The sequence below is a fragment of the Nomascus leucogenys genome, chromosome 20 (genome assembly GCF_006542625.1).
Source record: "Nomascus leucogenys isolate Asia chromosome 20, Asia_NLE_v1, whole genome shotgun sequence".
In the NCBI taxonomy this organism is placed as follows: domain Eukaryota; kingdom Metazoa; phylum Chordata; class Mammalia; order Primates; family Hylobatidae; genus Nomascus; species Nomascus leucogenys.
Window position 1 is genome coordinate 25,923,085 of NC_044400.1, and position 25,202 is coordinate 25,948,286.

At 41.2% G+C, this 25,202-nt stretch overlaps 1 protein-coding gene across 1 annotated transcript in view; it reads left to right on the forward strand.

The window, feature by feature from the left end:
* The window catches only part of EPB41L5 (erythrocyte membrane protein band 4.1 like 5), a 174,072-nt gene extending 150,504 nt beyond the window's left edge, over positions 1-23,568 (forward strand). Inside the window, exons 21-25 of the mRNA XM_030800955.1 lie at positions 4,768-4,861; positions 9,094-9,168; positions 12,022-12,063; positions 12,420-12,550; positions 19,387-23,568. Coding sequence (XP_030656815.1) covers positions 4,768-4,861; positions 9,094-9,168; positions 12,022-12,063; positions 12,420-12,550; positions 19,387-19,453 — 409 coding nt within the window. The 3' untranslated portion in view covers positions 19,454-23,568. The remainder of the gene's footprint in view (positions 1-4,767; positions 4,862-9,093; positions 9,169-12,021; positions 12,064-12,419; positions 12,551-19,386) is intronic.
* The last annotated feature ends 1,634 nt before the right edge of the window (positions 23,569-25,202 follow it).

Genomic DNA, 25,202 nt, shown 5'->3' on the forward strand with positions numbered 1-25,202 from the left:
GGGCCTGAATTCAGCAATGGGTCAAATGGACCTAATAGACATCTACAGAACTCTCCACCCAAAAACAACAATATACATTCCTCTCATCACCACATGGCACATACTCTTAAGTTGATTACATAATCGAACATACAGTATTCCTCAGCAAATGTAGAAGAACTGAAATCAGAACAGCCACTCTCTCAGACTACAGCACAATCAAATTAGAAATCAAGACTAAGAAATTCTCTCAAAACCATACAGTTACATGGAAGTAAAATAACCTGCTCCTGAATGGCTTTTGGGTATATAATAAAAATAAGGCAGAAGTCAAGAAGTTACTTGTAGCTAGTGAGAACAAAGATATGACATACCAGAATCCCTGGGACACAGCTAAGGAAGTGTTAAGAGGGAAATTTATAACACTAAATGCCCACATCGAAAAGTTAGAAAGATCTCAATTTAACCACCTAATATCACAACTAAAAGAACTGGAGAACCAAGAGAAAACCAACCCCAAAACTAACAGAAGAAAAGAAAAAAAAAAAAAAAACCAAATTAGAGCTGAACTGAAGGAGATCAAGACACAAAAAAACATTCAAAAGATAAATGAGGCTGGGCATGGTGACTCACACCTGTAATCCCGCAGTTTGGAAGGTGAAGGCAGACGGATCACTTGAGACCAGGTGTTCAAGACCAGCCTGACCAACATGGCGAAACTCCATCTCTACTAAAAATACAAAAATTAGCTGGGCAGTGTGGCGCACGCCTGTTATCCCAGGTACTTCAGATGCTGAGGCACAAGAATAGCTTGAACCTGGGAGGCGTAGGTTGTAGTGAGCCAAGATTGCACCACTGCACTCCAACCTGGGAAACAGAGTGAGACTCTGTCTCAAAAAAAAAAAAAAAAAATCCAAAAAACCATGAAAGATCAACGAATCCAGGAGTTGTTTTTTTTTTTGAAAAAATAATAGACTGCTAGGTAGACTAATAAAGAAGAAAAGAGAGAGGATCTAAATAAACACAATCAGAAACAACAAAGGGGATATTACCACTGACCCCACAGAAATACACATAACAGAGAATATTACAAACACCTCTATGCACATAAACTAGAAAATCAAGAAGAAATTAATAAATTCCTGGACACACACACTCACCCAAGGCAGCCAGGAAGAAAGTGAAACCTGAACAGACCAATAACTCCAAAAGTGAATCAATAGTAAACAGCCCACCAAACAAAAAAAGCCCAGGATTAGATGGATTCACAGTTGAATTCTACCCAATGTGCAAAGAAGAGCTGGTACTGTTACTGCTGAAACTATTTCAAAAAATTGAGGAGGAGGAGCTTCTCCATAACTCATTCTATGAAGCCAGCATTATCCTGATACGAACACCTGGCAATGACACAACAAAAAAAGAAAACTTCAGGCCAATATTCTTGTTGAACATCGATGGAAAAATCCTCAACAAAATACTGGCAAACTGAATCCAGCAGCAGATCAAGCCACCATAATCAAGTAGCTATATCCCTGGGATGCAAGGTTGGTTCAGCATATGCAAATCAATAACTGTGATTCATCACATAAACAGAAATAAAGACAAAAACCACATGATTATCTCAGTAGATGCAGAAAAGGCTTTTGACAAAATTCAACACTGCTTCAGGTTAAAAACTCTCAATAAAATAAGTATTCAAGGAACATAACTCAAAATAACAAAAGCCATCTCTGACAAACCCACAGCCAACATCATACTGAATGGGCAAAAGCTGGAAGCATTCCCCTTGAGAACTGGCACAAGACAAGGATACCCTCTCTCACCACTCCTATTCAACATAGTATTGGAAGGCCTAGCCAGAGCAATCAGGCTAGAGAAAGAAATAAGGGGCATCCAAATAGGAAGAGAGGGAGTCAAATTATCCCTGTGTGCAGACGACATGATTCTATATCTAGAAAACCGCATAGTCTCAGCCTAAAAGCTCCTTAAGCTGATAAACAACTTCAGCAAAGTCTAAGGATACAAAATCAATGTACAAAAATCACTAGCATTCCTATACACCAACAATAGTCAAGCCGAGAGCCAAATCAGGAACACAGTCCTATTCACAATTGCCATAAAAAGAATAAAATACCTAGGATTTTCTTGGTTTCCAGGGAAGTGAAGGATCTCTACAAGGAGAACTACAAAACACTGCTTAAAGAAATCAGAGATGACACAGACTAATGGAAAAACATTCCATGTCCATGGATAGAATCAATATTGGCTGGGCGCGGTGGCTCACTCCTGTAATCCCAGCACTTTGGGAGGCCGAGGCGGGTGGATCACAAGGTCAGGAGATTGAGATCATCCTGGCTAACACGGTGAAACCCCGTCTCTACTAAAAAAAAAAAAAAAACAAAAAAGAAAATAGCCGGGCTTGGTGGCAGGTGCCTGTAATCCCAGCTACTCGGGAGGCTGAGGCAGGAGAATGGAGTGAACCTGGGAGGTGGAGCTTGCAGCGAGCCAAGATCGCGCCACTGCACCCCAGCCTGGGTGACCTAGGGAGACTCTGTCTCAAAAAAAAAAAAAAGAATATCATTAAAATGGCCATATTGCCCAAAGCAATTTCTAGATTCAGTGCTATTTCTGTTAAACTACTGATAACATTCTTCACAGAACTAGAAGAAACTATTGTAAAATTCATATGGAACCAAAAAAGCCCAAATAGCCAAGGCAATCCTAAGAAAAAAGAGGTAGCTGGAGGCATTATGCTATCTGACTTCAAACTGTACTCCAGGGCTACAGTAACCAAAACAGCATGTTGCTGATATAAAAACAGACACATAGACCAATGGAACAGAATAGAGAGCCCAGAAATAGTGCCACACACCTACAATTATCTGATCTTCGACAAAGCTATCAGAAACAAGCAATGGAGAAAGGCTTCCGTATTCAATAAATGGTGCTGGCATAACTGGCTAGCTATATGCAGAAGATTGAAATGGAACCACTTCCTTATACTATGTGCAAAAATCAACTCAAGACAGATTAAAGACTTAAATGTAAAACCCAAAACTGTAAAAACCTTGGAAGACAATCTAGGCGATACCATTCTGGACATAGGAACAGGCAAAGATCTCATGAAGAAGATGCTAAAAGCAATTGCAACAAAAGCAAAAATTGATAAATGAGATCTAGTTAAAGAGCTTCTATAGCAAAAGAAACTCAGCCAAGTAAACAAACAGCCTACAGAATGGGAGAAAATTTTTGCAAACTATGCATCTGACAAAGGTCTAATATCCAGCATCTGTAAGGAACTTAAGCAAATTTACAAGAAAAAAAATCCAACCCCACCAAAAAGTGGGCAAAGGACTTGAACAGACATCTTTCAAAAGAAGACGTATATGTGGCCAACAAGCATATAGAAAAAAGTTCAACCTCATTGATCATTAGAGAAATCCAAATCAAAACCACAGTGAGATAACCATCTCAACCAGTCAGAATGGCTATTATTAAAAAGAAAATCAAACAATAACAGGCTAGGTTGCAGAGAAAAGGAACTCTTATACACTGTTGGTAAGAGTGTAAATTTGTTCAGCCATTGTGGAAAACAGTGTGGTGATTTCTCAAAGACCTAAAACAAATACCATTCAACCCAGCAGTCCCATTACTGGGTATATACCCAAAGGAATATGAATCATTTTATCATAAGGACACATGCACACATATGTTCATTCCAGTACTATTCACAGTAGCAAAGACATGGAATCAACCTAAATGCCCATCAGTGGCAGACTGGATTTTTAAAATGTGGTATGTACAACACCTTGAAATACTATGCAGCCATAAAAAAGAATGAAATAGAATGAAATTGTGTCCTTTGCAGAAACATGGGTGGAGCTGGAGGCCATTATCCTTAGCAAACACAGGAACAGAAAACCAAATACTGCGTAAAGTGGGAGCTAAATGATGAGAACACATGGACACATAGAGGTGAAAAACAGACAGTGGAGCCTGTCAAAAGGTAGAGCACAGGAGGAGGGAGAGAATCACGAAAATTAACTAATGGGTACTAGGCTTAATACCTGGCTGACAAAATAATCTGTACAACAAACTCCCATGATACGTTTACCTATATAACAAACCTGCACATGTACCTCTGAAGTTAAAAAAAAAATTATATTTTCAGCTTCAAAGTTAATTCCTTTTTATAATTTTTGTGAATATTCTATATTTGTTGGCACGTTGTTTTCTTGGTTTCCTTTGACTTTTTAAAATATTGATGCACTATAGATGTACTTTGTTTCAGGGTACATGTGACAATACGTTAAGCACTTGGTGGGTACCTAGGTCAGTTCCATATTTTGACTGTAGTGAGTAGAGCCGCAATGAGAATGGGAGTGCAGATGTGTTTTTGATATATTGATTTTCTGTCTTTTGGATGTTTACCCAGTATTGGAATTGCTGGACCATATGGTCATTCTCTTTTTAGTTTTTGAGGAACCTCCATACTGTTCTTTAAAGTTGCTGTACTAATTTGCATTCCCACCAGCAGCGTAAGAGGGTTATCCTGTGGGTCCTCACCAGCATCTGTTATTGCCTATCTTTTTTATTATAAAACCATTTTAACTGGAGTGAGTCATAGTTTGGATTTTCATTTCCCTGATGATTAGTGATGTTGAGCATTTTTTCATATACCTTCCCCTACATGAATTTGTTGCACTTCTTTCCTAAGCTCTTTCTTTGAAAATCCTGCCTGTATCTGTACAAGTCCTACATGATGTGAATTTATCTTTTTCTTCCTAGTGCTGTGTTAAATGAGAATAATGTGCCCCTCCCCAAAGAGTCTCTTGAGACTCTGACGCTTATCACACCTGCCGACAGTGGTTCTGTTCTAAAGGTAAGAATACTTTTAATTCTTAAAATTTTTGCCAAAGACAGTTTTGAATTGAATCTTGCAGTATAACCAAGGGCATCTAGTGATTCCTGAGTGACACTGGGACTTAAGATGTGAGAAGAGCAGCTGAGCACAGGGGCTCACACCTATAATTCCAGCACTTTGGGAGGCTGAGGCATGTGGACCACTTGAGCTCGGGAGTTCAAGACCAGCCTGGGCAACATGGCAAAACCTGTCTCTACCAAAAATCCAAAAAATTAGCTGGGCATGGTGGCATGTACCTATGGTCCCAGCTTCTCAGGAGGCTGAGACAGAAGTATCGCTTGAGCCTGGGAGGTGGAGATTGCAGTGAACTGAGATCATGCTACACTCCAGCCTGAGTAACAAAGTGAGACTGTTTCAAAAAAAAAAAAAGATGTGATAAAAGCATTGAGCCGGCCGGGCGCGGTGGCTCACGCTTGTAATCCCAGCACTTTGGGAGGCCGAGGCGGGCGGATCACGAGGTCAGGAGATCGAAACCACGGTGAAACCCCGTCTCTACCAAAAAAAAATACAAAAAATTAGCCGGGCGTGGTGGCGGGCGCCTGTAGTCCCAGCTACTCGGCGAGGCTGAGGCAGGAGAATGGCGTGAACCCGGGAGGCGGAGCTTGCAGTGAGCGGAGATCGCGCCACTGCACTCCAGTCTGGGTGACAGAGCAAGACTCTGTCTCATTAAAAAAAAAAAAAAAAAAAAAAAAGCATTGAGCCACAGTTCTCTAGGGAGAATCCTGTTGCCACACCACTCACAAGAGGATCTTAGGGTTTCTTCTCCAGTTCGTGTGTACTTTGTTCATATTTTGGTGGTGGTTTTGAATGTTGGCTATGCTTCCACTCATATTTCCTTTTAAGATACAGTGTTGCATGCAAATAGTGACTAAGTGCTTCTTAGATGAAAGAATTAAGGGATCTTGTTGAATTCGTAGTTTCATTTACTCTAGGGCAGGGGTCCCTAGTCCCTGTGCTTCGGACTGGTACTGGTCCATGGCCTGTTAGGAACTGGGCCACACAGCAGGACATAAGCTGCAGGCAACCATTGTCGCCTGAGTTCCACCTCCTCTCAGATCAGCTATGGTGTTAGATTCTCATAGGAGTGCAAACACTACTGTGAACTGTGCACACGAGGGATCTAGGTTGCTCACTCCTTATAAGGATCTAATACCTGATGATTTGAGGTGGAACAGTTTCATCTCGAAACTATACCCCACCCCCAAACCTGGTTCTTGGAAAAATTTTCTTCCACAAAACTGGTCCTTGGTGCCAAAAAGGTTGGGGACTGCTGCTCTAGGGAATGTAAGCTGTGTGAGAGCCTTGACCTGTTTTGTTCATTGCTGTATCCCTCAGGCTGGTCTCAAACTCCTGCCCTCAAGCAATTCTACTACCTTGGCCTCCCAAAGTGCTGGGATCATAGGCAGCCTAAGTGTCTCAAATAGTACCTGGTACATAATAGGTACTAAATATTTGTTGATTGAAACAAACTTTTTGAAGTAACAGGGACCTATCAGTAATTACAATGCAGCATAACCAGCTCATCCCAACTTCTGCCTTTTCTGTATCCACTTGCTAAACCCTTAACAATTCAGAAATCATGGAAACCCAGTTTATTGCCAATGAATGTTTTAATCTGCAAGTTAAATTAAAAATCGTCTTCGCATGAACACTTATCATTTGTCTCTTATTGCATAATGTACATCTATTGTAATTTGTCAGATACTTCACAAAAAGGAAAAATTAAAGATCACTTATATTCTCACTACTCAGTGAAAGTGTATAGTTGGTATTTAGGTATATAAGTATCTTTCAGATTTTTAGAGTTAAAGAAAAAACCCAACCTAAAATATCTTCAATCAGGCATTTCTTTCTGCTGATTAAAATCTGAAAAGATACATTGACTAATCATTGGAAATCATTAAGCAGAACCTGAGATGTTTTTGAAGCAGAGAAGGACATTTAGTTCAAAGATTTATTGCATATATAGTATGTACCAGGCAACTTGTTAAGCATTAAAGATTCAAAAATGAATGAATGAAACGTGGTCTCAGCTTCACTGCATAGAGAGAATCGTAACACGTTGTGGTAGACTTGCACAAGCTGTTATGGTGCACTTAGTCCAGGCAGCAGGGTGGGAAGATGCGAGAGGAGAGAACAATTTTTCATGTTTTTATGATTTAAGTTGCGTGTTGAAATATGAATAGGAGATTGTCCAAGACTTGAAGGCATATAGGCAGAAATGGAAATGTGTAAATGGGTGGCTGAGTGTGGTGGCTCATGCCTATAAGCCTAAGCCCAGCACTTTGGGCCAAGGCGGTAAGATGGTTTGAGGCCAAGAGTTTGAGACGAGACTGGGCAACATAGGGAGACCCCGTCTGTACAAAAATTTTTTAAAAATTGGCCAGGCATAGTTTTGCATGCCTGCAGTCCTATCTTCTTGAGCAGCTGATGTGGGAGGATCGTGTAAGCCCAGGAAATTCAGGCTGCAGTGAGCTATGATTGTACCATTACACTCCAGCCTGGGTGACAGAGCAAGACTATGTCCCCCCGACCCCCCCCCCCCCAAAAAAAGAAAGAAATGTATGAAGGGCCCTTTTTTGTTGTGTGCTATGCCCTAGTTTCCTATTGTTTATTGCCAGATTGGCATTTTATCTTTTGTTGTTTTAAAATCCTCCCAGACCCCCTCCCTCACAGTAGAGAATTGTGTCCTTTATAAGGTACTTCAAATACTGGTTAAACAAAAAGTATTAATTAACATTTATAGGGAGAGAGTTCATATTGTATTATTTTTACAAACAGAAGCACCCATAAGTCTAGATAAAGGAGCATTTGGAATTTAGGCATCTCCTTTATCCACTATCTCCTGTGCTGAACCTGTTACTGGTTTTTTGTTTTTGTTTTTTTTAAGTTCAAAGTGTGATATTACCATATAGAGTAGTACCATTCTCATCTAGTCTAAAAGTTAAAAGGCTGGGCACAGTGGCTCACACCTGTAATCCCAGGGCTTTGGGAGGCCAGGGTAGGAGGATCACTTGAACTCAGGAGTTCAAGACCAGCCTGGGCAACATAAGTGAGACCCTGTCTCTGTAAAAAAAAAAAAAATTGGCTGGGCATGGTGGTACACACCGGAGTCGTAGCTACTTGGGAGGCTGAGGTGGGAGGATTGCTTGGGCCCAGGATTTTGGGGCTGCAGTGAGTTATGCTTGTGCCACTGCACTTCAGCCTGGACAGGGCAATATCTTGTCTCAAAAAATTTTTATTTTATTTTATTGTATTTACTTTTTTTTTTTTTTTTTTTTGAGATGGAGTCTGGCTCTGTCGCCCAGGCTGGAGTGCAGCGGCACGATCTCGGCTCACTGCAAGCTCCGCCTCCTGGGTTCACGCCATTCTCCTGCCTCAGCCTCCTGAGTAGCTGGGACTACAGGCACCTGCCACCACACCCGGCTAATTTTTTGTATTTTTAGTAGAGACGGAGTTTCACTGTGTTAGCCAGGATGGTCTCGATCTCCTGACCTCGTGATCTGCCCGCCTCAGCCCCCCAAAGTACTGGTATTACAGGCGTGAGCCACTGCGCCTGGCTGTATTTACTTTTTTAAAATTCGTTTTGAGGCAGAATCTCACTCTGTCACCCAGGCTAGAGTGCAGTGGTGTAATCTTGGCTCACTGCAGCCTCTGCCTCCTGGGCTCAAGTGATCCTCCCACCTCAGCCTCCTGAGTAGCTGGGACTACAGCTGAGTGCTACTGTGCCCAGCTAGTTTAGCTCAGTTTTTTGTAAAGATGAGGTCTCACTATGTTGCCCAGGCTGGTCTTGAACTCCTGGGCTCAAATGATCCTCCCGCCTTGGCCTCTCAGAGCGCTAGGATTACAGGTGTGAGCCACTGCATCCAGCCAAAAATATTTTTTTGTAATTAAAAAGTTAAGAGCCAGAATAGTCATAACCCTACCCAAGTTTTGTCTTACCAAGGGAGAATAGCTATTTGAAAATTTACACAGCACTTTAGCTTTTTCACATCCTGATTGTAGTATAGGTTTCCCTCCATGCAGAAGTGGAACCATTAACAACCATGATTTATGAGTGTCCCTGTGTGTTTAAAGGATTAACACTAATCAGGCCTGTGTCAGAATTATAAATTGGGAGGATATGGAAAAAACTTAACATCTGATGATAAAGGGGTCATTTAACAACTCTAGATTCCTGTCTTCCATAGGAAGCTACAGATGAATTGGATGCCTTGCTTGCATCTCTAACTGAGAATCTAATTGATCACACAGTTGCACCTCAGGTAAATATGCTTTAAAATAGTATGATGGAAAGAAATGTTTTGAAAAATGTTCCTGCTAGATTCCAGTTTTTCCCTTTTTAATAATTCATAGTTAAACTTTTCATTTGATGAGTTTATGTTTTAATAACCACTTAGCATTGCCTCTCTGTCCTAAACTTTTACCACTTTGAATTTGTGTATCACTGTATAGAAATCACATGTGTCTGTAAGCCTTTTATAATTCAACATCATATTAAATAACGAGAGAAAACATGGGGATAAAACAGCTTCTTAAGACAATAAGGAGGCCGGGCGCGGTGGCTCAAGCCTGTAATCCTAGCACTTTGGGAGGCCGAGGTGGGCAGATCACGAGGTCAGGAGTTCGAGACCATCCTGGCCAACATAGTGAAACCCTGTCTCTACTAAAAATACAAAAAAATTAGCAGGGTGTGGTGGCGGGCGCCTGTAGACCCAGCTACTCGGGAGGCTGAGGCAGGAGAATGGCGTGAACCCAGGAGGCGGAGCTTGCAGTGAGCCAAGATGGTGCCACTGCACTCCAGCCTGGGGGACAGAGCCAGACTCTGACTCAAAAAAAAAAAAAAAGACAAAGATATATGTAATTTTAAAAAAAGTTTTATAGAAAGAGAGCATAATAATGGCATTGAACATATCAATCATTACTATAGTATGGAAGATACTGTATGAAGTATAGTTGTCCCTCAGTATCTGTGGGGGATTGGTTCCAGGACTCCCCTTGGATACCAAAATCCACGCATGCTTAAATCTCATATAAAATGGTGTAGTGTTTGCATATAACCTACCCATAGCCTCTAGTATATTTTAAATAATCTCTAGCTTACCTCTAATATCTAATGCAGTGTAAATGCTGGTAAACCGTTGTTATATTGTATTGTTTAGGAAATAATGACAAGAAAAAAAGTCTGCACATGTTCAGTACAGACACAACCATCCTTTTTTTCCCCTCCAAATATTTTTGATTCACAGTTGGTTGAATCCACAGATGCAGGACTCATGGATATGGAGGGCCAACTGAAACAGTTCCTTCCCTCCAGGGAGGAGAGAGATAGAAATGACTAACTTTGCTGGATGTGGTGGCTCACGCCTGTAATCCCAGCACTTTGGGAGGCTGAGGAGGGCAGATCACTTGAGGTCAGGAGTTCAAGACCAGCCTGGCCAACATGGTGAAACCCTGTATCTACTGAAAATACAAAAATTAGTCAGGGGTGGTGGTGCACACCTGTAGCGCCAGCTACTCGGGAGGCTGAGGCAAGAGAATTGCTGGAACTTGGGAGACGGAGCTTGCAGTGATCGGAGATAGTGCCATTGTACTCCAGCCTGGGCGACACAGTGAGACTCTGTCTCTAAAAAAAAAAAAAAAAAGAAATGACTAACTTTGTACCTTATGAGTGATATGAGGAGAATTGCTGTAGGGGCTAGATGCCATCCTGAAGGCTTGGAAATACAGATGATACTTTCTGTGGTACTGAATGTTTGCTTAGATCATTAATTCTCAAATTTTTGTGTATATCAGAATCACTTGGAGGGGATGTTAACACACAAGATTGCTGGGCCCCACCTCCAAGTTTCTAATTTTGGTATATCTTGAGTGGAGTCTGAAAAGTTGTGTTTCTAACATGTTCCCAGGTGGTGCAGATGTGGTCTGAGAACCACCTGTTGGGAATGACCAGCTTAGATTAATAAACAAACAAAGACTATCAAGGATAAGAATTAACTGCAAGTCTGGAACAAAGTCTGTCAAACTATTTTTTGTTTACTATTTGTGATATTTTTTTCTCTCTTATTTCCTACTGTTAACATGCATCTAAAAAGTATTGGTAGGAAAGTCATATTTTGTGGGTTTTTTTTTTTTTTTTTTGAGATGGAGTCTTGCTTTTTCTCCAGGCTGGAGTGCAGTAGCGCGATCTCAGCTCATTGCAACCTCTGCCTCTGAGCGATTCTTCTGCCTTGGCCTCCCGAGTAGCTGGGAGTACAAGCGCATGCCACCATGCCCAGCTAATTTTTGTATTTTTAATAGAGGCAGGGTTTCACCATGTTGGCCAGGATGGTCTTGATCTCTTGACCTCGTGATCTGCCCATGTTGCCCTCTCAAAATTCTGGGATTACAGGTGTGTGCCACTGTGCCCAGCCTGCGTTTTTATTCTTTTGATGGTTATCTAATTTATTAATACCTGGACTTACATTAGGTTTTTCTTATGAGTATATAAGGCTACCAGTGCAAGGACTAGTCTAAATTACTAATAAAATGGGTAGGTTTCCTTAGTTTATAATTCTACACATAGATGGTCTATAATAGAAAGTTAATATGTCAAAGGCCCTGTGAACCAGGAGCAATATGGGTGTTTTTATTGCTGCTTTCTTCATGCATACATGATAATTAGAGAATGATCTGTATCTAAACAGATTTTTCTGTGTACTTTCTTGTTGCTGTTTATTTGGATTAGTCACAATCCATTGTTCAGGCTGCTACCAAGAAGGCTATCATTATTTGTAATTAACTGAAATTTCAGAAAATAAAATGTTAAACTGAATACTGGGTGTGGGGTAGGGGCAGTCCCATTAAGTGAACTGAAAAGTAGTAATAGATTCTTGAATGGTAAATTTTTAGATAAGAGATTCCCAAAATTATGACACTTTCTTAAGTGGTGAGGGATAGCATCTGTGTTGTATAATAGAAAAGGGTCTTGAATTTAGAAGTCCATGTCAGCTCAAGGAACACCATTAAGAATTAAGAATTGCCCTCCTAGAATGGATTTCATAATAGATGTAAGTATTATAAGTATGAAAGTAAGTCAGTCTTTCCAAAAAGTAAATACATACATAAAATTATTTTAGGTGTCTTCCACATCCACGATCACACCCCGGTGGATTGTTCCGGTAAGTTTATGTTATCTGTGATTTTTCTTCTTTACCCTCTCAGGGTACGGCCTAAGGGATTACTAGGTTCTTTGTTTTTCCTTAAAAACATGAAGGTTGTTATCAAAGCCTTGTTAACTGAACTTAATGGCTTCAAGCTAGTGGCCTACCCTTTCTGGTTGTAAATGTTTGTCAGGATGCTGGCAGAAACAAAACTAAAAGTCTCAGATGAAGAATAGTTAACAAAACAAAACAGTCATAATTATCAAAACCATCTTCGTTACTCATAGTCATTAGTGAAGCTTGATTTGGAGCTGAAGTGCTGACCGGGCAGGTATTGTTACCTCTGTATTTAGATGTGTGTATATCTCCCACAGCAGAGTGGTGCCATGTCTAATGGACTTGCAGGATGTGAAATGCTTTTGGCAGGGAAAGAGGGACATGGTAATAAAGATGGAATCTCACTGATCTCTCCCCCAGCGCCATTCTTGGTAGATGCCGTGACCAGGTGAGAAAATTATTTCTCAATTGCAGTTCTTAGGCATCTGTTAGGAGGAAAAAAATAATAAAACTTATTATCTCTAAAGCAGCAATGTCAATTCTTCCCTAACTGAACTATATTGAAATTGGACAAATCTTTTTTCTGTTTGTTATTTAGTGTAGTGGCTTTTTCTTGTCAGTAGCAATTTTCTACAAAATTATGAAGTAGATTGTATTAGCGTTTCTTTATCAAGTCTTTGCTAAAGATATTAACAGGCTTATCTTTAAATTTTAATATTTGTTTTAAAATCAATTTGTATTGTTTCCTTTGACGCTTTACTATTATGATTATGCCTACTAGTAATAGTGATGAATGATGGTGCCCGTCAACACAGGTGAAGAGGTGCAGTATAAATGAGTAAGTTAGGGTACTCCTGGGGTGAGAGCCCCGAGATGGCTTTACCGATATATGTTGTGAGCTCATTTCAATGCATTGCTTGCTACAGACAGAAACTAGACTCAAAAACTAGAGCTTTTTGTTCAGCATCTGGTTCTTCAACTTTTGATTGCTAGAGCCATAACTGCACCTGTTTCAGAAAAAATTTAGAATTGTCTTCACTCCTACCTCAGACCTTTTTTCTGAATATATCCCACATTTCACATATCCTCCTTGAAAATGTGGGTCGGTTGAAATACATGCTTTCCTAATTAGAGAAAGGTGGGGTGAATTATTAGAGATCATTAACTTGAAAGAAATTCAGTTTAATTTCAAAATTGTTCTCGTCTCCACAGTGTTTAAAGTAGCATATTACTCACTCAGCAAACACTTATTGAATGTCTGTGATGTACCAGGCATTGATTGATATCTGACATTAAAGATAACAGTGAACAAGACAGATGAGAGACCTGCATTTGGGAAGCTTACATCTAGTAAAAGAGCACTTTATACAAATGTAACGGATTATTTTTCTAAGCATTTGTATGCCTAATAATGATCACTGTAAAAATAGAGCTGCATACAGAGAACCCGATGGTAATGCTTTGTAATTGAATTTACACAATAAAATGTGAGCTCTTAAGGACTTTCAAATTAAAAATTACAGATGAAAGCAGAGCTTATCTCTTTCTTCCTAGAACTCATGGAAAGGAGTAATAAAGGGCTTAAAGAGATAAAAATTACAAATAAACCAGTGGAACAGAATAGAGTCTGGAAACAAACTCATATGTAATACAGTTTTCTGGTTTATGAAAAAAGTGATGGTGCAATGCTGTAAGGAAAGAATGCTCTTTTAGTAAATCAGCCGGACAGATTATTAGTTGTCCCTGTGGGGAAAAAAAAATAATCTTGACCCAACTCCATACCATTTGCAAAAATCCATTCTGGATGGATTGCAGATCTAAATATGAAACATCAGATAATAAACTTACAGAAGAAAATATGAGTGAACTTACTTGTGACCTTAGAATAGGCAAAGATCTTTTAAACAGCTCACAAGGAGCTTTCGTCTTACAGGAAGAAAATCACTTGAATTATAGCAAGAAATTTTGTTCATCAAAAGATGTAATTTCAAGATATTATGGAAGGGGAAGCCAACAGAATAGGAGAGAACATTTGTTCTCCATCCCTCCTTCTGTCTCTCTCTCCCTCTCTCACCCCTTCCCTTCTCCTTCCTCCCCAACCTTAGTCTTAACTTTGTATGGCAAAGGACCCACTCATATCTAGAATGTATAAAGAGCTCCTCCAAATAAGTAAGTTAAAGACAGCGTAATAGAAAAATGGGCAAAAAGCTTGAATAGGCAGTTCACAAACCAATATCCAAATGGCCAGTAAGCATTCTAGACAGTGTGCAACTTGATTAGTCCTTGGGGAATGTAAATTCAAACTACCATGTCACAGTGCTACATTATCACCAGAATGGCTAAAATGAAAGACATAATACCAAGTGTTGATGAAGATATGGGGCAACTGAAACTCTGTAAATTGGAGTGATCACATTGGAAATAGGTTTGGCAATATCTGCTAAAGCTGAACATATCCAGTGATTCAGTGATTCTATTTTTATGTACATACCCAATGGAAATATGAATATATGTCCATCAAAAGACATGTACAACAATTTTTATAGCACCTATATTCATAATAGTCCAGACTGAAAACCTTTCAACTGCACATTAGCGGTTGACTAGATAAATATTAGAAAAGAGCAGTGAAAATTAATAACTACAACTAAAATATAGCAGTATAGATGAATCACATAAACATAATTGTATTAAGTCTCTACTTCTGTGAAACAACTTACCACAAAACTTAGCAGCTTCAGACAATACACACTTATAATCTCATTTTCTGTGCCTCAGGAATCTGGATGTAGCTGATCTGGGTTCTCTGCTTCAGGGTCTCTTACAGGCTACAGTCAAATATTGGCGAAGGCCAGGTTTTCATCTGAAGGCTCAATGGAAGAAGAGGCACCAGCCAGGGCTCTCGGCAGGATTCAGGATCTGAAGACCTGTTAGACTGAGGAACTCAGTTCCTAGCTGGTGATTGGCAAGAAGCTGCCCTCAGTCCTTACCATGTGGGCCTCTCCAAAGTAGTTGCTTACTTTATTCCAGCATGCAAACTGAGAAAGCAGTAGAGTCTACTAGCAAGACAGAAGTCACAATCTTGCATAGTCTAATCACAGAAATGACATCCTTTTACCTTTGCTATATTCTGTTGTTGGTTAAAGCAAGTCACAAGTCCTTTCCACACCCAAGGGCTAGAGATTACATAGGAGTGTGAACAGCTGGAGATGGAGATCTTTGGGGTTCATCTTGGAGTTTCTCCACTGTAATAAGGATAAACAAAATCAAATTCAAACAGAAGCACAACTCTATAATGGTTACCCGTGATGTGCTAGTGAATAGAAGAGAGCCCAAAAACAGCTTTGGGAGTGCTAGTAGTGTTCCATTTCATATTCTACATGCTGATTACAGAGGTGTATTCAATTTGCAAAAAGTTGTTCAGGCTGTAAACTCATGCCTTATGTGCTTTAATATATGGATGTTATAGTAATTTTTTAAAATGATGACTGGGTCCCATCTCCACAGATTAGATTTACTTTGCCGTGTTCTCTGTGTGATACTGTATTTCAAAGGCATCAAATCATGAGGACAAAGAACAGGATAGGAGACATCAGCAACTAAGAGACCTCAACAAGTTTTGAGAAGCAGCAGCTAAATGATAAGTGGTAACCAGTTTAGCAGAGTGGAGTAAACTAAAATCTAAGCCTGAATAGGGGAGGGAGTAGAAACAGAAAATAAAAAGCAAGCCAGTTCACACTGCAGAACCCTGAAAAGGCAATGAAATTGTAGGTACCAGATACTTGTGAAGATGGGGTACAAGGTGGGGCTGAGAATATGGGGATTGGTTGAAAGTATTTATGCCCATGTCACCCATCTGCCATCCCACCACCCTTGCTCATTTTAGCATAATTCTGAAGTTTTCCCTCGGGAGGAGCCAGGCCAGAGATGCTCTGGATCTGGGAATTTCCATTTGGAGTAAGGCTCTAGACCGAACACAGGAAGACTAACTCAAAGTCCACACACTGAAGGGTGAAATTTCCAATGTTCCTTCTTTTCTCAGTTTCCTGAATGCTGTTAGCTAAGTATAAATGTCTGAGTTAAAAAAGTAAGAGGCTTATTCTCTGGAGAAACCAACCAAAGAGAAAAAGGCCTGCACATACGTTTGTAGATCCTCTGATGAAATTGCCAGGAATCTGCCAAATCATCACCAGGGAACCCATTCGTTGATGCGTTTTGCCCAAATATACACAGGCCCCAGACACACGCCAGAGAGAACTAACGATTGTCAGGTATCTGAGGAAAGACCAGAACAGGTAAACTGAAAAAGAAGGAAATAAAGGCAATGTAAATTTTGACAAATAGAACTAGGAAAAAAAGGCAATGCAAATTTTGACAAATAGAACTAGGAAAAAAAGGCAATGTAAATAACAAAAGAAAAGGTCACAAAATGATAGTATCATAAACATGCAACAATAACAGGAAACTTAAGGAAAAAAAGAAAACAAGGAAGCATTTTTAGTAATTATTAACTATATTAAAAATGAAATCCAAAAAGTATGTAAAAGATAAAATTGAGACAATCTCCCAAAATGTGTAGAATAGAAAGATAAAAACTGGGAGAGAAAAGAAAATTGGAGGATTGGCCTAGGAAGTCCTATATATGAATCATAGGAGATCTAGAAAGAACAGTCACTGGAAGGAGGAAATTGTCAAAGAAAGGAATCAAGGGTTCTCAGAACAGAGGACTTGAGTTTCTAGATTAAAGGGGTCTATTGAGTACCCAACACAGAGAATGAAAATAGACTACACCAAGGAGCATCATGACTCTTTAGGAGGTCAAAGTTAAGAGAGGATGTAAGTCTCCAGCAAAGGGGAAAAACAGAGTACGTACAAAGGATTGGTAATCAGAATGGCAGCAGACTTTACTGACAGCTGGAGATAATGGAGCAGTGTGCTTTCTGAATTCTGGAGGGCAATAGTTTCTCACTCAGAGTTTTCCCAAACTATCAGTGAAGTGTGAGATTAGAATACATTTTTAGACATACAGTTTCCCTAAAATATATACTTTGTATGTAGCCTTCCTCAGGAAGCTACTGGAAGATGTGTTCCATCTAAAGTGGGAGATATGTTCCTCTTTTTTATCCAAAAAAGAAGTCATGGGACCCAGGAGGCAGTAGAGAGGTACAGGGATTTACCCAGAGAAAGGTGAAGTGAAGTTCCAAGGTGGTAGCTGCCCAGTGGGTCTAGAAGGGATCCTGTCCAGATTCAAAAAGGAGGATATAGAGTTGCAGAAAGGATTTTGCCAAGAAAAACACAAACAGGCTCCCCACCCTCTAGTTTTTAAAAAATTATATTATGTGTCTGACTGTACTGAGAAGAGATCCATGGTTTACCTGAGAGGTTAGGGATAGATGAGAGATTTGTATAGAAAACTGAGAAGTACTCAGGAGCTGAGGCAAGGAAATCGCTTAAGACCAGGAGTTCAAGACCAGCTTGGGCAACATACTGAGACCTCGTTTCTAAAAAACAACAACAAAAAAACCCCACTAAGCCATCACAACAACCAAAAAATGAGGCAGTTATTCAGTCCAGGGAAAATAAAAGTTATATAAAACATGAAATATACTGATAGTTTTGAAAATATTTACATAATTACAACAAACACTGAATTTTAACATCATCAAAATTGGTCATATAGCTGTGCTGAAAAGATAAGAAGGCAGGATTGTGGGGCTGGGGAGAGGGTGGAAGAAAGGTAAGCCTTCATAGTCCATAGGAGGAAGTCACTGTATAAACACCTCACCCAGAACAGTCTGAACTTTGGGGGGTTGTGAGGCAGAATCTCTGGAGGCAGGTTTGTTTAAACATTGGCTGCTGGGCCCCACCCTCATAGTCTGATTCAGTATATCTGGGGTGGGGTCTAAGAGTTTGCATTTCTCCCAAATTCTAGAGACCCCACTTTGAAAACCAGGGACACAGAAAAGTGAAGGAAAATACCAGGAAAAGAACCAGTTGAAAGTGTTTGTCCCTCGAAGTAGGAATAGAGAGTGGTACAGGTGACTGCTGTTTCATTTACAAATCTTGTTACCACTTTCGACATTTTAAATTATGTCCTTTGTATTATGTACTTTGATATCGTTTTATGTCTTTAAACATTTTTTTTAGAGACAGTATCTCTCTCCATTACCTGGGTTGGAACGCAGTGTCATGATCATAGCTGACTGCAACCTCCAGTTCCTGGGCTAAAACAACCCTCCTGCCTCAGCTTCCTGAGTAGCTGGTCTACAGGCATATTACCACCCTCATGTGGCTAATTTTTTTTTTTTTTTGTAAATATGTCATACCACTTTGTTGCCCAGACTGGTCCCGAACTCCTGGTCTCAGTCGATTCTCCCACCTCCCTAAGTGCTGGGATTGCAGGCATGAGCCACCTTACCCAGCATGTTTTAACTTTTTATGAAACCAAATTAGATGTCGTTACTTCCTTGTATCAAAACTCATGCAGTTCACTGACAGCAGAAACTCATGACCCCTCATGCAGAGCCCATGTCTTTTTATTTTTCACACAGCTCTAACAAAATAGATTAACTGGTAGGAACACAGAGACAGCCATCTAGGAATATGTAAAGAAACACAGGGCTGGGTGCAGAGGCTCACGCCTGTAATCGCAGCACTTTGGGAGGCCGAGGAGGGCAGATGGCTTGAGCCCAGGAGTTTGAGACCAGCCTGGGCAACATGGTGAAACCCCATCTCTACAAAAAAATACAAAAATTAGCCAGGCGTGCTGGCACAGGCCTGTAGTCCCAGCTACTTCTACTTTTGGGAGGCTGAGGTGGAAGGATCATTTGAGCCTGGGATGTTGAGGCTGCAGTGAGCTGTGATTATGCCACTGCACTCCAGCCTGGGCAACAGAGCAAGACCCCGTCTCACAGGAAAAAAAAAAAGGAGCAGCAGCAGCAGAGAACAGCCTGAGAGTGTTGCCCTTGTGCTCAGCACAGCACTGTTCTTGATACTCATACTAACCCTGACTCATTAAGAAATGGTTAAATGTGTGTTTGGCATATTTGTTAAGTAGGGAAAATTGTGCTATCTTTATATTTTATTTCAAAATGAAATAAGCAGTGTTTATCCAGAAATTTCCCTTCTATGGAATATCTCATTGCCAGGTTGGGTGTTACTACATATTGACTTAGGTCTGTAATCTGCTATACCCTCAAAATGCTGTGTGGCACTAATGGAGACATGAATGTCCTCCCCCAAACCCCAGGGTTCCCTGAGTAACCCATTGTCTCTTCCTTTCAGCTCTGGTCCCACTTTGGCAGAAGAAGCTGTCCTGAAGCAGAAGTGTTTACTGACCACTGAGCTCTAAGGGCCTGTAACTGGAATATGCAGTTCTCTCCAGCATTCCGTCCTGGGATCCATTTCAGCTAGAATATGTTGGATTCAGGAGTTTGTCCATTATTTGTAGGTAAAAAAAACTCCACGTAGATTTGACTTCAACTCCGTAAAAAAGACAGCTGTATTTTCCGTCCAACTGGAAGTGTTTAATCACGCTGCATAGCTGCCCAAACGAGAGTGTTTGGTCTTGAACTTTCTATACTTTTATAAATGTTACAAATTCCCAAAACAAGGGAATTTCTTTTTCTGGGGTTTCCTTCAAACTCTTGGCTCCACCTAGCGATTGTATTTGTTCATAACAACTTCGTAACAAGCCTGCCTCTGCCTTTTGAAAGCTATTTCCATCTAGTATAAGGGTGAGCATCCTTGATCTGGCTGCCTGTTAGAGAAACTGCACTTTTCCCTGACTTACCTAGAAATCAAGAATTTAGGAAATTAATGTGGACACTATAAAGGCAGACTTAGGGCCAACCTTTTTTTTTTTTTTTTTTTTTTTTTACAATTATTACAATACTAAAGAGAAGTTTAGAATATAGAGAGTTTTTAAATGTCTCCCATTCTTTTGATATCTTACTGTACTGGCTATCTTGATATTTCAAGTTTACCTCAAGATAAACCCTGAGAACTACAGAGAAATCAAATAAAATCCTGTCATATTCTTTTCAGCTTGCCTTTCCACAGGAAGCACTCACAGGCACCACACATGTATCCTGTAACTTATCAGTGGGGTGGGTTACTGTTGAAGAGACCCTGGGGCATTTACCTCAGGCATCTGCACTCCTCCCAGCCCGGTGGGGAATGCAGGCCGCTGTAGTCTCAGGTAATGAAGGCACAGCACATCAGTACTCCACATTGGTTCCTATTTGGACATCGACTTCATTTCCTTTCAGTATGAGCTGAATAAATTTAGAGCCTTCAAATTGGAAAAAAAAAAAAATGAAACAAAACAAATACACCAGGACCAAAATAGGGAATAGGAACAGGGGTGAAGGGACGTTGTTTCTTAAATACCTACCATATATGAAGCTATACATGGCATATACTTAAAGAACTTGCATTGCACTAGGAATTCCGTGTTAGTTTAAAAGAGATCTCTAAAACTTCCCCATCCCTTTGGGCCTGTACAAAGAAGTTCTGGATGTTAAAATAATATATACTCATCACAGAGAAAGTATAGCAATGTCCATCTGTAATTCTAATACCCAGAAATAACACTGTTTAGCTTTATAATTTTCGAATGTACAAGGTCAACCTCAGTTGCCATGGGGAAGGAGGATGACGTGGAAACCATATTGGTAAAGTTGTTAATCCCTTGTTACGGAGAACTGATCTTAAGCTATACCTCCTGGAATTTGCTTTCTAGTTTTCTGTCCTGCAATATGTATATAATTAAGCACTAATTTGTACTGCTTAGCGTAAAAGAACATCCAGTCTTAGATCTTTAAAACTTCATGGATTGGACTTCCCTGGGCTCCTTGTAACATAATCATGTGTCCAGGCAAACACACACTAGTGTCTGGCTGGAAAGCTCAGGAATTTTAATCTTGCACTGTTTCCCAGGGAGCTGTAGTGATTGGAACCCACTTTTGCACAAAACATTTTTGCAGAAGGAAAGTCAACACTTCTTGCTGGCTGCCTCCCCTTAGCCATTATGCTAAAAACATCTTCTGAGTTTCACTGGTGGGGCTCTTGCCAGTTCTTAATTATAGGACATATTTTCCCAAAGCTGAAAGTGACACCTAGAACCAGGGGCTTGACCCAGGACGTGACGGAATGAGCATCAAATTTTCAGTGTCTTGGCAACCGTAGATCTCCTACAGGGTTACCGTTGTGCTGCTAACCACAGAGCAGCTGAGGCATTATGGCTTGGAAGACCTAAATTTCCCATCCAGTTCAGGAGGTGGCAACATCCTTATTTGAAACTTCCTAAAATTAGGAATTAGGTAGTTGGACACAGTCTGTGATGTCTTTGGATACCCGTATTCTTGACAGTTAGAATATTGATAGGGACTTTGTTAAAATTCACTTGAATTTCAAGCTGAGAGGAAATTTTGTCTCATGCCCTGACATGAAGTGGCAAACACGGAAGTTAATACTTGAATGCCGAATTGGCCCCGACAGATTAGATGCCTGTCGGGGATTGGTTTCCTGTCATAGCTGCTGCTGCTACCATGCCCAGAGCTGCTGTAACAGCCCTTCCTGTTCTGCTCCCCTGAGAACAATGTAGTGGGGAGAGGCAGGGCTGAGGAGGTCTACGAATGTGGCGGGTAGGGAAGGGGAGATGTCTGTCTCTTGAGAAGAGAGAAGCATATGTGAACTCATCAAGGATGCTGGCAAAGAGAGAGGTTGGAGATGATAGTGGGTGAGAAGCAGGCTGGTGAGACTGGGCTGAGGTTGGAGAAGGGACAGCCTCAGCACTGTTGAGGGTTTGCTGTGCACGCCTCGGAGCGTGGTGGGGTGGCGGGGAGCAGATAGTGCTGCCTCCCTGCGGGCAGACAGGAGAGGAACCTCAACTCAGTCCATTTCATAGCCCTGATAGGGGAAGTGGGAGTTGACAGGGTGGTTTAAAATAAGATGTGAAGGTTTCAATTATCTGCTCTAGACTTTGCCTGAGAACTTGTAAATTAATCAGTAAGACCAGTTTGTGACATGTCAGTAGCATCATCCTTTGACACAGAGGAGGTCATGGTCATTTCATTCCTACTCTTCAGGAGACATGCTGAACAGAGGAATGATTCCGTTGCTTGTGTGCTTACTTCCTTAACATTTATACATTGTTTCAAGAAAAAACTTTTAAAAATATTTCTTATAGTCTCCTGACATTCGTCTCTAGCCTTTGCCTTTGTACAATCACAGATATCCTATGGAGGTTTAAGGATGAAAGCCCTGAGCTGTTCTTGGGTTCTTGGATCTGGACTACTTGTTATCTTATGCTTCTCACTTCTGGTTAAAACTTGCACGTCTTCTCTTAGCTAAGCCCCAAAATGAAGATTTCCTTCAGAAGTCTTGCTAGCAGAATTATTTATCAGTCACAGAGAGAAAAATCTGCTATTTTTCTAAGTAAGAGTCTTGAGAAGCAGAGTTTTTGTCTTGTCATTGAGAGGAGTCAGCAGTCTTGTTCTGTAAAGGACCAGAGATGGTAAATACTGTCCCATTCAGCTCTGCTGGCGCGGCGCAGTACAGCAGCAGCAGCAGCCCCAGCACAGCTGTGTTCCTGCGGAGTCTCCTTTACAAAGCCGCTGACCTCTGATGTGAAACTTTGTAGAGCAGCAGAGTGGCTGTGTGACACGGGAGGCTGGCAGGTACTCAGATAGGTTCTGCAGTGTTACCTGTCACTTGGAGGCAGCCAACACTGCTGGACATTGCATCCTCATTCACACATGCAGCAGCTGAACGAGGTGCTGTTGTGGGTGTCTCAGCTCTGAGAGTCTTTGTGAGTTCCCACTGATTTTTAATTATTCATGCCCTTGGCCATGTAGTTGCTTGGAAACCTGAGGTCTTCTGCAGACTGAAGAATGCACATTTCTAGATTATTTGTCCTTTTTATCCTCTCAAAAATTTAAACACTGTACCTCTTCAGTGGTCAGAAGAAAGTTGGAAACTTTTCCTACATATTAGGCATTAGGATGAGGACATTTGTTTGAATTATAGAAATTTGCCCTGAGCTGAACTCGGTTGTGTTAACACATTGGTAGAGCTATGATTCCTTCCCAGTTCTAAGAGATAGGATCTGTTAAGTCCCTATGTCACCACATTGCTTGAGATGATCATTCAGTTACTTGTCAGGATTTCTCCTCTTCAGGGAGATTTTTTTTTTTATAGCACAGATCCCTTTGCCCCTTTTATCTCCTTATCTGGATATAAGTGGTTATTAGGGTCTCACTAACTATTTTGTGTTTACCTTTTATATGTGTAAAACTGCAGTAGCATTTAAAGTGTAATTTATTTTTCTATCAAGTGCACTATTCATTTAGTGTGTTCCAGTTTTATATGACTTGTATTAGAAACACTGCACTGAGTTGTTTGTACACTGAAATGAGAACCCTAGATGTAACTCTATTCAAATAAAACTTCGTGAGACATTCATGTTTTTGTGCACTGTTTCTGTTTCTTGGAACTGTGATTCCTACATGCTGACCTCAGCAGAGTTGTTAGACCACATCCACTGTTGGTACGAACCTGAGGGAGTGAGCAGAAGCAGCCGCACCGTTTTTAGGTTGATTTCCGTGTTTGTGGTGTACATTTGGGAGTAGCGGCATTTTCAAAGGTTGAAAGCCTCATTGGTCATCCCCAGCATATCCTGGAAGGCACAGTGGTCATTCCAAGGAGCAGCACGGTGCAGTATCACCACAGCTTTGGGCATCGGATCTGGGCTCTATTGCTTAATACCTCAGGTTTTTTGTCTGAAATGGACATGAAGTATGTGTCACAGCATGTAGTAGAGTATGCAGGTGTTGACTTCTTCCCTTGGCGCCCACCAGTCCCCAGCCTTCTCTAGGTTTGCACTGTACCATCCAGTGAGGAACAGTGTCACCTGGGTTGGTTTCAGGACTTCTGCTGGGCAGAGTCATACTGCACCATATGGGTGTTGGCAAAGCTGAGAAAAGTTGGAAGTCTTCTCTTTCCCTCTCCCCTCTGTTTTCTGCCTGGGAGAGAGGCCCAGTTGGGCCCTGGAAACTAAGGAGCTTTTCTCTGCTCTTTGGAGATGTATGGAGAGGGGCTGGAACCCAGATTCAATCACCTGTACCAGGAGCTCTTCTAAAAGGAATTTTTTGGCAATAAGTAATGAAAGCCACCAATAAGTAGCAAAAACAACTCACTGGAAAGATAAGGACTGACAGGAAGATGGAGGATGGGCAGCAGTGGAGGTGGAGGGAGTGTGGATGGTGTCTCCACAGGCGCTGCCTTAGAGGGCACCCTGGCCAGGCTGTGGTTCCCCAGAAGGAAGGGGAATGGATACTGGGCTACCAAAACCACCACAAAATAAACCCATCGTGTCACCCAGAATGGGCTTTTGTGGCCAGCACCAAGAAAGGCCTGGAGGGGCTAAGAGGGTGCAGATCTCAGGTCACTAAGGTTATTGTCAGGCCCAAGAAAAAGAACTCACCATTAGTTTGGTGGCAGGGTAGTGAGTCAGAGTGATCTGTCTCTGGCCCCATCCTTGTCCCAGCAGATGTTCAGCCCACTGTGCTTAGATTCCCAGGCTCGTCCTGAGGAGAGACCAGCGGGGTGGCAGAGCAGCCCCTCGCCCACAGCAGGGAACCCTCTGCGGCCCAGGCTGGCGTATCCTTCACACTTGAAGTGCACCAGGCAAGGAAAACAGTCAGCACATGCTCTCAAGCTAGCAAATCATGATGTTAGGGCAGGAACTGATTTTCAAGATTACCAGTCCCAGCCCCTCAGTGTGTAGATAAGGAAACGGGTCAAGAGAGGGACAGGAACTTGCCCTAGGTCACACGTCTAGGGGATGGAAATTCAAGTCAGCGTCCAGGACATTTTCCCTCAGCACTGCTTGTCTTGGCTCCCTAGACTAGACTTGCAGTAAAGAGTAGTCTGAATCTGCCATGTCCCCAAGGCCCTTCCAACCTGCATCCAGAATTTCCACAGGGGAAGTTAATCTATTCAAACCCTCATGGCTCCAAGCAGTGCCTTCCCAAAGGAGAAGAAAACCATAACATGGATCTGGAGGGGGCTTCTGCCATCCTTCAGGGTTCCCGAGG